Source organism: Trachymyrmex cornetzi, unplaced genomic scaffold (genome assembly GCF_001594075.2).
Source record: "Trachymyrmex cornetzi isolate Tcor2-1 unplaced genomic scaffold, Tcor1.1 scaffold247, whole genome shotgun sequence".
In the NCBI taxonomy this organism is placed as follows: Eukaryota; Metazoa; Arthropoda; class Insecta; order Hymenoptera; family Formicidae; genus Trachymyrmex; species Trachymyrmex cornetzi.
Genome location: NW_017297134.1, coordinates 288,465 through 300,995, shown reverse-complemented (window position 1 = coordinate 300,995; position 12,531 = coordinate 288,465). Strand labels below are relative to the sequence as shown.

General features: G+C 38.9%; 1 protein-coding gene across 1 annotated transcript in view; it reads right to left on the bottom strand.

The window, feature by feature from the left end:
- Nucleotides 1–3,240: 3,240 nt before the first annotated feature.
- Nucleotides 3,241–12,531, bottom strand: part of Sdc (Syndecan) — a 79,348-nt gene continuing 70,057 nt past the window's right edge. Inside the window, exons 2-5 of the mRNA XM_018507760.1 lie at nt 5,564–5,756; nt 4,960–5,057; nt 4,289–4,454; nt 3,241–4,049 (exon numbers count right to left, since the gene is read on the bottom strand). Coding sequence (XP_018363262.1) covers nt 3,868–4,049; nt 4,289–4,454; nt 4,960–5,057; nt 5,564–5,756 — 639 coding nt within the window. The 3' untranslated portion in view covers nt 3,241–3,867. The remainder of the gene's footprint in view (nt 4,050–4,288; nt 4,455–4,959; nt 5,058–5,563; nt 5,757–12,531) is intronic.

Below are 12,531 nucleotides of genomic sequence, written 5' to 3'. Positions count from 1 at the left end.
TATATATATATATATATATATATATATATATATAAGTACATATACATGTATATACGTATTTTGTGGGTTCGTGCATAAACGGAGATATATACACATATATGTAATATAGTTAGGGAATAATAGGAAGAGGAGCAGGAGCAGGAGAGAAGGAAAGGAGCGATGGGATGACAGTACTTACACTTAAAAAATAACATTGTTAATATTATCGTTATTATTAAAATTAATCCACTTTTAAAATTATTTTCATTCGTCCACCTGGCCGGCCTATGGGCTTTGCCTATTAGTATTAGATAGACTTCTCATTGCTATAGTGTTCTTACGGAATTACGTCTTCTTATAAAATATGATTTCATTACAATTATTATTTTTCTCCCCCTCTTCGCTTAATTTCTCTCAGATATTAACTGGCCGTGTGGTGAAGCGTAAGCTAGCAAAAGCTAAGGCGAGCGACACCACAAGGTCAATTAATTACTATCTAACGAACAATTTCATCTATATATCATGTACGATTATTAATAAAGATTACGAGCTTCCAATTTCTAGGTCCTTCCTCGTTTACTTCACACGAGATAAGGATTTTCGAAGAAGAGATTAAAAAAATGATTAAAAAAAAAACAGGAACATTATAGATAAAAGCATGTCATAACACTTGCGATATTTTTAGAAAGTTGTAGATTGATTGAAGAATCGCGTGTGAAGTATTGGAGGAATTTAATCGATCCACATTAGAAAAGATGAAAATTAAAATGAAAGATAATATAATGATGAAATATCGGCTTAATGAGTTACAAAAAAGAGTAGAGGTACTTCTTTGATCATAATCGGCATTATATCTAACTATCGTTACTAATGTTCTTATTATTATTATCCTTATTGGTTGATTTTCTATGTATACCATTCGAAATTTAGATACACTAAAAGGAGATTCTGTGAAAGAGAATTCATTAAATTTAGTAAAATTGAGTTGTTCGAAAGCGCAAATAAATTTTGAGGCTCTGCGTTTATATGTATACAAATAATCTTCAATCAATTGAAATGCAAGTAAATAAAGTTGCGTCATGATATATCAAAGAGAAATTGTTAAAGCAACACTGCACGATTAACAAAGATAAATTGAAGCAACAAATTTTGCCGTGGATGAGAGGGAGCTACATTAGTCTTGATAATAAAATAAATAAGGCGTTTAGTAGACTCTATACATTTCATAATAATAATAATAATAATCATGATCAGCATATCCGGACGTAAAAAGCACGAATCAGCTCAAGAGAAAAATGGAAAAGTCAAAACTTACAGGATGATGAGGTTGAGAGTGCCGTGAGGAGGCAAACAACGTGATTAAGGCGGATTCGTGAGTTTCGTACCAAATCGCTGTTCCTTACGTAGTACATATGGCAGTATCGGCATGATATACTTTTAATTACTCCAAGTCCGATTTTCTGCGACGGATCGGATTCTGCGAAAAGACGACGCTCACGTACTGTCGGGAAGGAAAAAAGAGATTCAAGGATCGGTGCAAGATTGACAAGAAATTATGGAAAATAAACGGGACGACAGAAAGATAAAACGGCCAAGGAAACACCACTAGGAGTGAAGTGTAGGAAAACAACGTTAATAAATAGGTGGACTCCGCGATACGGATCGATTGCGTGACGAACGTCGTCATGGGAAAAAATTCCGATACGAACAAATATATACGCATTTGTATCGCTTTTAGCGTGTTCCCTTTCGCTTTCTAATACAGCATTATGGCATCATTTCTGTCGTACTAAGGCGTGCGTGCTATACTCATACCGCTCTTGGAATAAAGAGGAACATATTTCTTCTTTTTTCATATCGTGGGTACTTGTGTCTGTCAAACGCAGCATCCGTCTTTCACTTTATGGCAACGTGACTTTTCATCATTAGAATCTTTGAGATAAAATAGACCCCAGACGGATGTATCAAAGATTTTTTATCAGCATCAGAGTCGATTCGAATAATAAAAATGGGATGTTTTATCTCATAGGTGGAAGGAGGATGTGACATCCCATTGCCGTGCAAAACATGATTCAGTAAACTTTACGAATTATTTCTATTCGTCCGATGCACTCGAGCATCAGAGAAATGAAAAGGATTCAATCTCTACAAATGGATTCCTTTCCTTTATGTTTTAAGAACTGCATTTATATAGAAAATAAAACATGATCTGGAAGATGGAAACGTCGATCGCGGTATTGGTAACACACGCATAGCTGCCGTTTCGCGTTTCAAAAAGATATGGCATGCTAATTGAAAATTTACTGGTTTATTTTTATTTGCTAATTGTAAATTGGCCATTCGTACAGCAAGAATCCCAATACAACTTGCCTGGCGAATACGTGAAACATGAGATTCACAATTATTAGGAATTTCAGTATTTATACATAAATTCTTGATATATTAAACATGATTTACATTACATGAAGCAGTTATCGAAGCAATAAAATAATTCAAACTACGAGCAAGCTTATATACGTTTTCTATTACCATTTAATCTTATCTTAAAAATGTGAGATTCTTCAGAACATGATCTGGGATACAACAAAACAAAGAGAGAAGCTGCGCGGAGAAAATACGTATAAAATCTTATATATGTTTCAGAAATAATAACTATTTTTTATATAAAGATATGTACAATACCTGCAACCGATCGACCAAATAAATTATAAATCATTTTATGCGACTTACATAATTTCTAGAAATGCAACATTAAATTTTTTGTCTTCCTCAGAATACATAATGTGGGTCGATGCGGTCGCGCTACAATTAATGCTTAACACATATTCTTAATATAGGCGCCCTTTTTATCCTCTCTGCAATCGATCAATATGGTCGACGATTCTCACCATTTTCGCCTCTATCAGAACGTGAACACGCAATAAAAGACTTAAATCTTCGTCGAACTTAGTATTAAATGCTCGTATCAAAGAAGTAAATATTGTAAATTAAAAAAAAACAAAAAGAACAAGTAATAGCTGCGACACGCGAACGAGGTTGCAGTTTAACTCCTCGCTGCTCTTGCTGTCGGAGAGAAATCACGACGCCGCAACGATCCTTCTTCCCTTCCCTCCTTCCACCGGGAGACAGAATGATTAACGACATAGCAGCGGCGTTTATCGCCCACGAATTTTCACGCTCTCAGTCCTGTACATGTATACATACGTATACATACGCGTGTATATATGTATATATATATATATATTATATATATATATATATATATATACACACATATACACACACGCTCTTTAAATATGCTTGTAAATGCATCTTGGAATTGGTGCAACCTCGCCGACGGTATATATCTATATGAGCCATAGTCGTTCATTGTCCGTCGCTTCAGTCACCAGCCAGGATGATTACACTCCGAAGAGGATCTTTTCAAAGATCAGCGAATGCGATTAAAGTCAGGACAACGAAAAGGAAAGTATATGTAGGATTGTGAAGGGCGAAGTGACCGGAGCGTCAAGCTGGAAAAGTTCGACGTTCGGTGAACGGTCTATCGGCCGAAAGCCGCAAATTCGTCTTGCCTCAAAATCTCTTACTCGCGTACATCTTTTTTTGAACACGATGAAATACAGCGCGTAAGAAAATACAGTTTCCTAGAGTCAAGAGAAATTGTAATCGAGAATCGGCCGACATTCCGAGCGACGTTCCTCGGGTAAAACTTTGCGTTTTGGGAGAGTCTATAATGAGCGCGTGCCATGCGGTTCGCCGTAGTAATTGTTTCACCATCGACCAGCGGGATTCCAAAAGCGGGCGTTGATCGTCGGTGGGTTTTTACTCGGCTTGGCATCGTGAGATCGCGAGAGGAATCGGCGAAGTCGCCATCGCACCGCCATCACCTCAAGCGTAGAACTCTCGATTGTGATGAGGCGCGCCCGGCTTAGGGAAGGCCTGCGCCGCGGGCGATCTCCTTGGCTCGTCCAGGGCATACGAACCCTCGTCCTTCTTGCGCATCCGGTACACGATGAACATGACCACCAGTATCGCGCAGAGGAGGCCCACTACCGCGCCGCCGATCACAGCTGGAAATACGATCGAGATATCTTACATCTATTTTCGTATAAAAACTTTTTTAAAACTTTTTTTGCGAAGAATCTTTTGATCGATATGTGCGTTAATAATTGTCACGCTGTCTTTGTAAAATCACAGATCTAACATGATCGATACTATATTTAAATAGACGCAAGATATAATCTGACTATTTCGATCCTCATGATACATTTTCGAGTTAGACGGAAAGCTTTGTCATTTTTCCACTCACCGGCTAGCACGCCTGGCTGCGCAAAGAACGAGCTGGCACGGTCCCCAGGTTTCGGATTCATGATATAAACCTCGTGGATATCGTCGGTGTTGTGATCGTCATCCGTGCCTGAGGGCTCACCTATGTTGACCTCGTTGCTGGGTCGGTTCACGGTTTCAATGGTTGTCTAGAAATTGGATACGGCTCGATCACTTTAATCTGTTTAATTCGCGACCCCATGCGAGAGAAGAAGCGCGCGTATCATTGAACAAAAATGTAGTAATCCGTTCAGAGCGGGAAGTGTCGCGTCAGCACTCTAATCGGGCAAATTAGATTGCACAGCTGTGCAACAAGTATCAAGCGCAATATCGTAAAACGTCGCGAAAATATAATACACTGGTGCAATTTATATAATTTCCTTTTTTTATTATAATTTCATCTCAAGCCGTACTCTTTTCTCACAACAACAAATCCAACGATTTACATTAGCAGGTAATTACCGTCCGCAATAATTTTTGCATTTTCACGGCACGTGCAGAATATATTCGTGAATGAAAAACGAAAACAGAAAATAGAAATTTGGAATAAACATGGAATGCATGTAGATAAGAAGCTCTAAATGCACGAAGCTAAATTGAAGAGAAACAAAAGTTTTGTAAAATTATGTAATTCCAGGAACATCTCACGCTTACATGTTGTTTAATTTTGACATTTGTCTCATCGATGACATATGGAGGTCTCGCTTCGGTCGGCTTGCTCGGAACTTCTAATCCATTATTACCAGTAAACTCTGCAACAAAGTTACGATGAATACATTAGAATTGATATCTTCTACAGATTCGAACACAGATCTGCGAGAAACTTTTTTTCAACGTTTTTACTAGCGCGTTCGTGAAAGCTGAAAATGAAATTTCCAATCACCGCTGATTGGACATGAGAAACGATCTGTACCGGCGACGATGAATGCACGCTGATATCGTCCATTTTTCAATTTTTGGAAAAATTCTTCCGCCGACGCCGTTGCCTTTATATTTTCATACGCCCATGATATTGTTATATTTTTAGTTTTACAATTGGCATTTTTTTACAACTAACCGGATTTGGACAAAAAATCCGCACGAAATATAAATATGTACGTCAAGATAAAATTATTATTGAGAAACGGACCGACCGGACATTGTATAAAAATTGTACATGGCATTTAATCTTTCCTTCATTAAGAAGTGAAAGAGATTCATTGATCAACCGAGATTGTCTGGTTAAAATTTATTTAGAGAGAGATATCGGATGTCATACCGCGGTCATCTTCCCCGTCCTCGTCGTCAGGGCCAAGGCCGCTACCCGAAGCTTCGAGGTCGTCGCGATTGTCGCTACCACCTCGGCCGGAACCCTCTAAGACGTCCTGATCATCCAAGTATAGGTCATCCGGGAAAGTGTTGTAAGTCGAGCTCGCCGACGTCCTCTGTTTGTTGTCGGTGGTCTGTTCCTTCTGAAAATCAGAGAAGACGGCAATGTAATTTAATCAATATAGAATACGTCACAATCTCACAGCAGGATCTTCTGGCGAGAGACATGTTCTGATGCTCCAGGTCATTGACACGTCTCGTGGAGCGCGCTTGGTACCGCATTTCGGAGCGGCGAAGCTGCGCGACACCCGAGCTAACGTAATTAAAGGCACGCGCATATCTAAACGTATCCTCTTCGACGCGGCGAGATCTCTGTGACATGAAAGGGCTTCGCGCGAGTCCCGTGGTTCATTAAATTTTAATTTAACTCCGTTGCGAGAGCGATCTCTTCTCGCTTCCATCTCTCGCGATAGCTCGCCATAAGCGGAGCGCAGGATTCAGCAATCTAGTACCGTGTCGTACCGTGTCGAGCATCACCATGTAAATGCGCGAAATTTCAGGTCCAATGGCAAGTCAGAGAGAGAGAGAGAGAGAGAGACGAGCTAAATTCCGACAGAGAGAATGATGGAAAGGATGAAGACGCGGAGGGCTTCGCGATGACGGGGTTCGTGAAGGATCAGCGTGGGTGGCGCGGGTTAACGTTGCTTCGTTCTATTTCTGGAACACACGTCTTCATCTCCTTCCAGTTGCCTAGCACCAAAATAGAAGGATGCACTCCTTGCCGTCTTCCTCGCTTCGCATCTGACGTTTCGTATCTCTCATCGCGCGTGCTTTTCGCGTTTAATATACGCACGGTAACGGGCCGCGAAAGACTCAACTGGATTCGTCCGGTTTAATTTTGCACCAGAGAGATACTTCTTCAAGGGCGCACGATAAAATCGCTGCGCTCTGTTAAATTGAGCAAACGAACGGCCGACCGTCCGTAGTTTTCCTGCATGTAACAAAGAGCATGGCCACGACGAGCGGATGATTGAGGAGGAAACGGTGGAATAGCCCACGCTTCCGGTTACGTGATGTTCGCGGAATGTGAAGTGACGCGCTGCGAGGAACGTCGAGCGTTGAACAAGCGGGATTGCCAATATTCCCATCTACGCGATATTGTCGTCGTAAGAAAATTTCATTTTCTGGGAACGATCAAAAGGGAGAGAAAAAAAAGAGTGTAGCGATCTAGAAATATAATATATTACTTTTTACTTTACAAAACTGATAATAACGCGTAGAACGCGCTCGAGAGAACACACGTCTCACGGAGATTCTAAAATTGCATAGGGGATCATCCGCGATAGCGTATGCGATCACAAACGGATATAGAATGTATATATCTCACAATGATATACAACATTACGACAAAAATAACAGTGAGTAAAGATAGCGAAAAATATTTTGTCTCGTCGACCTTCTCACGTCAATACTCGCGATTGAATGGCGCTATTAACGAGCGCGTCGCGATCGATAGCACGAAATTCGCTCTCGTATCTATCTTGCTCTCCGCGCCGCGTGCCGGCCGATTTCCTCCCTTTCGCTTTTCGTCCTGAAAGACAATGAGTGCCCGATGACCGTGGAAAACGCACGTCCAGCACGTCAAATGCGTTGCAGTTCCGTTTCGTTTATACACGCGTTTACCGTGCATTGGCACGACATGCGGATTCGATATACGACGAAATTTCAACTGGTTGAAACAGATAAAATATCGAGTTAGGCGACGCTAAACTGTCTGACATCTGACAAATCGCCGCTGTCGGCGATTCAAAAGAAATCAGTCAAAAATGTCACATCTGAGATTTTTGGCCATCAGGTGGAATCTTATGTCTAATAACTTTGAATTTTGAAGTTTATATATTTGGTCTTTATGTTTTTGAACTAAGCGCCGATTTGACTTTTATTTTTCAATCCCATATACCTTGTACTTCTCAAACAAATCTACTCCCAATGTATAGTTTATCATTCATTTTATTATACTATGTGCTTGCTTTTCTATACGATATTTATTTGTAAATTGAAATATTCATTATTTGAATATAAGACAAGTGATTCTTACAACTCGTCGTCTACCATTCAGAGTGCAGGGGAATCGAAAAAAGTATAAAACGCAGATACGACGATAATAATTGTCCTCCACGCATCATTTCCCAACCAAAGTGGATCCAGGCGAGCATGAACAATTACGTAACATAAACATGGACGAACGGAACTTTTGTCTTAATGTATAAAAAAAACAAAAAAAAAATGGAACGTATATCACATACGATGCCGATTCAGACTCGTCAGCACTCGCAACGTCATCCACTCTCATCAACGTATAGGTTCGTTTATTCGAATTCGTTCACGCTTGGTCTGGACCCACCCTTAGAGGAACGGCGTTGATCAATCGCTCCTGCAGGTAAACGTGTGCGTCACACGGAACATATAACGCGAATGGAGGAGAAAAACAACGACTATTCATCGCGAGAAACAACTAGTTAGCCACAACAATGGGGACGTGGGTGTCGAAAGAGAAGCCCTCGACGAAGAGCAGAACAGGACCTGAACGTGGCGCGTGCAACCAGTCGTCGCGCCGGCAACAGTGCGTCGCCCGGCGTATCCGACGAATCGATACCGGCAAACAGCCGAGCGCAGCGTCGACCCGGTCGAACCAAGGGCCAAGACCTTGTAGGCCCTACGTCGGAGGGCGGGATCCCGCCCAGGATAACGTATTCGCCGTTCACCGACCTGAGTTCGCGGAGTTCCTCCATTCTTTTCCTTTTCTCACGCACCCTTTTCTCACCCCTCGAGCCACCCTCCTGGTGGTCTTTCTTCTCGTTTGTCATGTCTTTCCTGGACGCAGTGCTTGCACGGGGATTGCGCGGGCGCGCGATGCTATCGACTTTCTTCCGTATCGCGTTTCGCTTTCATCGCACGGTTCCCATCGCCGAGGCGAAACGTCTCGCGCGAATTCTCGTTCATCTATCGTACGAAAGAAGATCCGCTCATGATGACGAAGGGGTGCGTTCGCTCCTCTCCTCTTTCCACCGCCGAAATTCCTCGCACACAAACGACGAGGAACCATCGCGTATCATCGCGAACGAGCCTGTCGATATCTCTGTACTTACCACGTCAGCGATTCGCTCGGGGAAATTTGACGGATGCACCTAGGTCCCTGACGGTGGAAAACGAGAAAATTCGGAGGGTGTGATGTGCAGCGGTTTTAAGCCAGGTGGTGACTGCACCGACCTAGTACGAGTCCAACTCGGTAGACGGCACTGTCGAGATCCCAGCAACTGTATGTATATGTATATGTATATGTATATGTATATATATATAGATGTATATATATATCTATATACATTTGTGCTATGTATATACATACAAGACGTTTTTTAAAGTTTGCGCAAGACGTCCGAAAACTTTCTTCTTGATACATTTAAGCTTAATTGTCCCCCGGAGAGGAGATTTTGCGTTCTGCTTATCACGTTTTGCATTTCTTATAGTCTCATCTTCTACATATATTCCAATACAGCTAGGTTTAACATATACTTTGTCTTATGTTTTATTTTACATCAGTGACTATTTTGCGTTCTGCTTAATGCATCCTATCCATTTTGTTATAAATATTTCTTCGGTTAGGCACTTTCAGAAAAAGTTTCTAATAATAAAACAAAAAAATTCTTGACGTACTTATGCCCGTATATTCATAATCAAGCCTAACATTTAAGGCTTCCTTAAATATAAGATCTGACTATGAATACGGCATCTCTCAACCACCTTAGGCCGGCCTTACGCAGTGTAAAAACAATATTAAAATTAGATCAATAAACAATATAATATATTATAGGACTGTACATGTGTGATAACACAAACTATAGAAATCAAAGTCTTAAACGGTCTAGCTGCATCTTAATGCTTGTATGATTCCTATGTGAATTTATATACTACGTGCAGGGCTCGGTCGTATTTCAAATAAATTAATTTAAAATATATATTTTCAATAAAGGAGAAATTAGAAAGTTATTTAGTATTTATTATATTAAACAACTTCTGCTGACCTATTTTTTATTCGATATTTTAAATAAGTTTTTGGAACTTATTTTATATTTTTTATTTCGAATAAGTCGTATCACTCTTTTATCGATTACGATATTTTAAAGAATTGAACAATTTTTTGAAACCTATTTTTTATTTAAAATAAATCATATCAGTTATCATTTTTATTCTATTTATAATAATTACTTATAATTACTATAAACTTCATAAGTGATATAATAATTACTTATCAAGTTTAAATATTCTTATTACTTAAATACTTATTTTGTTGTCTAAAGTACTAAGTATAACTATAATAACATTAATTAGAGGCTATAGTTATAAAAAAACTGAAATGGTAAAATCTGAAATGTTATAAACTTATAAATGTATACTCAAATTAACGTTTATATATATCAAGATATAAATAAAATTATTAAAATATTTTGTATTTCCTATTTAAAACGTTTATTTAAAATACATATTTCTTATTTTATATTTTGAGTTAATTTTTAAAATGTAGTTTTTATTTAAAATAAAAAGTAAATTTCAGGAACTTCTTTTAAATATAAAATAAATTATTTTAAATAAATTTTCGAAAACAATTTCTTATTTAAAATAAGAATATTCTTTAAAAAGAAATTTAAAATAAAAAAGCAAGCTATTTTGACATTTTAAATAAAAGTTATTATATATTTTAAATAAATAAAATGCATTCCAGAGTCCTATTTCTTACTTTATCTTATCCTATTTCTTATTTTACCGTTTCTGAGGACTACATACGTAGTATATAAATTCACATAAGAATCATACAAGCATTAAGATCCAGCTAGACCGTTTAAGGCTTTGATTTCTATAGTTTGTGTTATCACATACACGGTCCTATAATATATTATATTTCTTATTTTATATTTTTAATAATTTTTTGCGACGTATTTCTTATTTAATATGTTACATAAATTTTTGGAGAACCTATTTTATATTTATTATTTCGAATATGTAAGTCGTATCACTCTTTTATCGACTCCTACGATGTTATATTTAAAATAAGTTTTTGGAACTTATTTTATATTTTGTATTTTAAATAGGTCGTATCAGTTATTTTACCGAGCCCTGATTACGTGTATATGATTTTCCGGTCTTGAAACGCTAACTCTATTGAACTAACATACTGCAGTAATATCACGAATTAAATTGACTAGCAATTTAACAAATTTTTGATGCTTATATTCGCATCTTCGAAACCATCTTAATAATGTTGAATGACATATTAAAATCTGTAAATAATTAATTCTTATTGCGAAAAATATTACCCCGTCCAGGAGTCGAACCCGGATCTCTTGCATTCCGTGCGAGCGTCCTAAGCCTTTAGACTACCGAGGCCTTAGTAATATTCTTTTAGATCAATAATTCTTATTCTCTTCGAATTAAATAAAAATAACAGATTTATTATTTGAGGAAAGAACAATACATATAAATTTAAATTTATGTATTCTTGGTTTAGAAGAAATCCTTATTCGATGTTGTTGGTCGATGCATTATGCTGGCGTCATAGTATTTGCGGTGAAATCAATGGATCATTTTATTCTAGATTTAGAAATTTTTCATTTAAGAGTAAAATATTCCTTTGTTAACAATAAATATGATTGCTTTTCTGATCGATCCTATTTTACGATAGATCAAAGAATAGTATAGTATTGTGTATCCGAAAATCTTTTCTATGGGGTGCATCAAAGCAGCAATCCCACTGTGATGCCTGCCTTACCTTCCCGCAAATAGTTATTCTATCTTCCCTATATGTTAATTACATCTACCTATCTAATTGTTATTAATAAATCTTGTAAATACGTACGCAAAAAAAAGTATCGTACGCAAAACGACGTTGAAGGGAATTAGAAGAACAGACAAATGATTAGAATGGACGAATCACGTTGTATTTTCAATGTACTACATAGGTACATGATGAACGTGCGCACGAACGTGAACATGCGCACGATAAATCCATCAAAAGCGAGCTCCGAATGTATTCAATAAGTTATACGGTAAGGCGATTCGTGAACGGTAGGATATTGAAAATCTGCTCTATCTGGTTGGGGTAGAACTTGTCGCCCGCGTTTGCGAGCGCACGCGTACACCTTCTTTCCACACATCGTCGCCTTATTTGAATGGGACGGGATTTTTCATATTGGATTCAAATCCGAGGGACTTAACTCAGGTCTGGATGCCGCAATGCGCGCGTTTCACGTTCCGCCGCCGTCGTATGACCGTGGGTTCTTCGTTCTTTTCGCTCTCCGCCGCCATCGGTTTACCCATCGAGGAAAACGATGGTCAACGCTCGAGAAAATGGAAAAATCGATCGCACGGTAGGCCGGCTGGCTTCTCGAGGCCTACCTTTTCACGACGCGCGCACGTCGACATAATATCACGTTAGCGTCGTTGTTACAATATGTAATACAATGAGGTAATTAAGAGAACCGAAAAGACCGATGCGATAAACAAGTGAAGAAATTCGGATTCAGTCCGCCAATTTAAATAGTCCATTCTCCGGGATGACTGCGATTGAATTGATATGCGGGCTTCAGCTTCCGCTCGGATTCATCTCGCAAATTCGCGAAACTCGACCCTGTGGGTTCCTCGATATTCATCTAGAATATTCCCATCCCCTTTCTCGCCCTTTCGAAGAGGAATATTCGCCATAGCGCACTCTGCGATAACGGCGCCGATAGTGATGTTATGACAAGAACACGTGGAACGTGCGGCATGCTGCAGGCAGGTAAATCGACCTGCGTTGCTCTTAGGCGATGATCGCGTTATCTCAAATCGTTGACTCTCACATGATTGTCATCGATACGCGGCGGC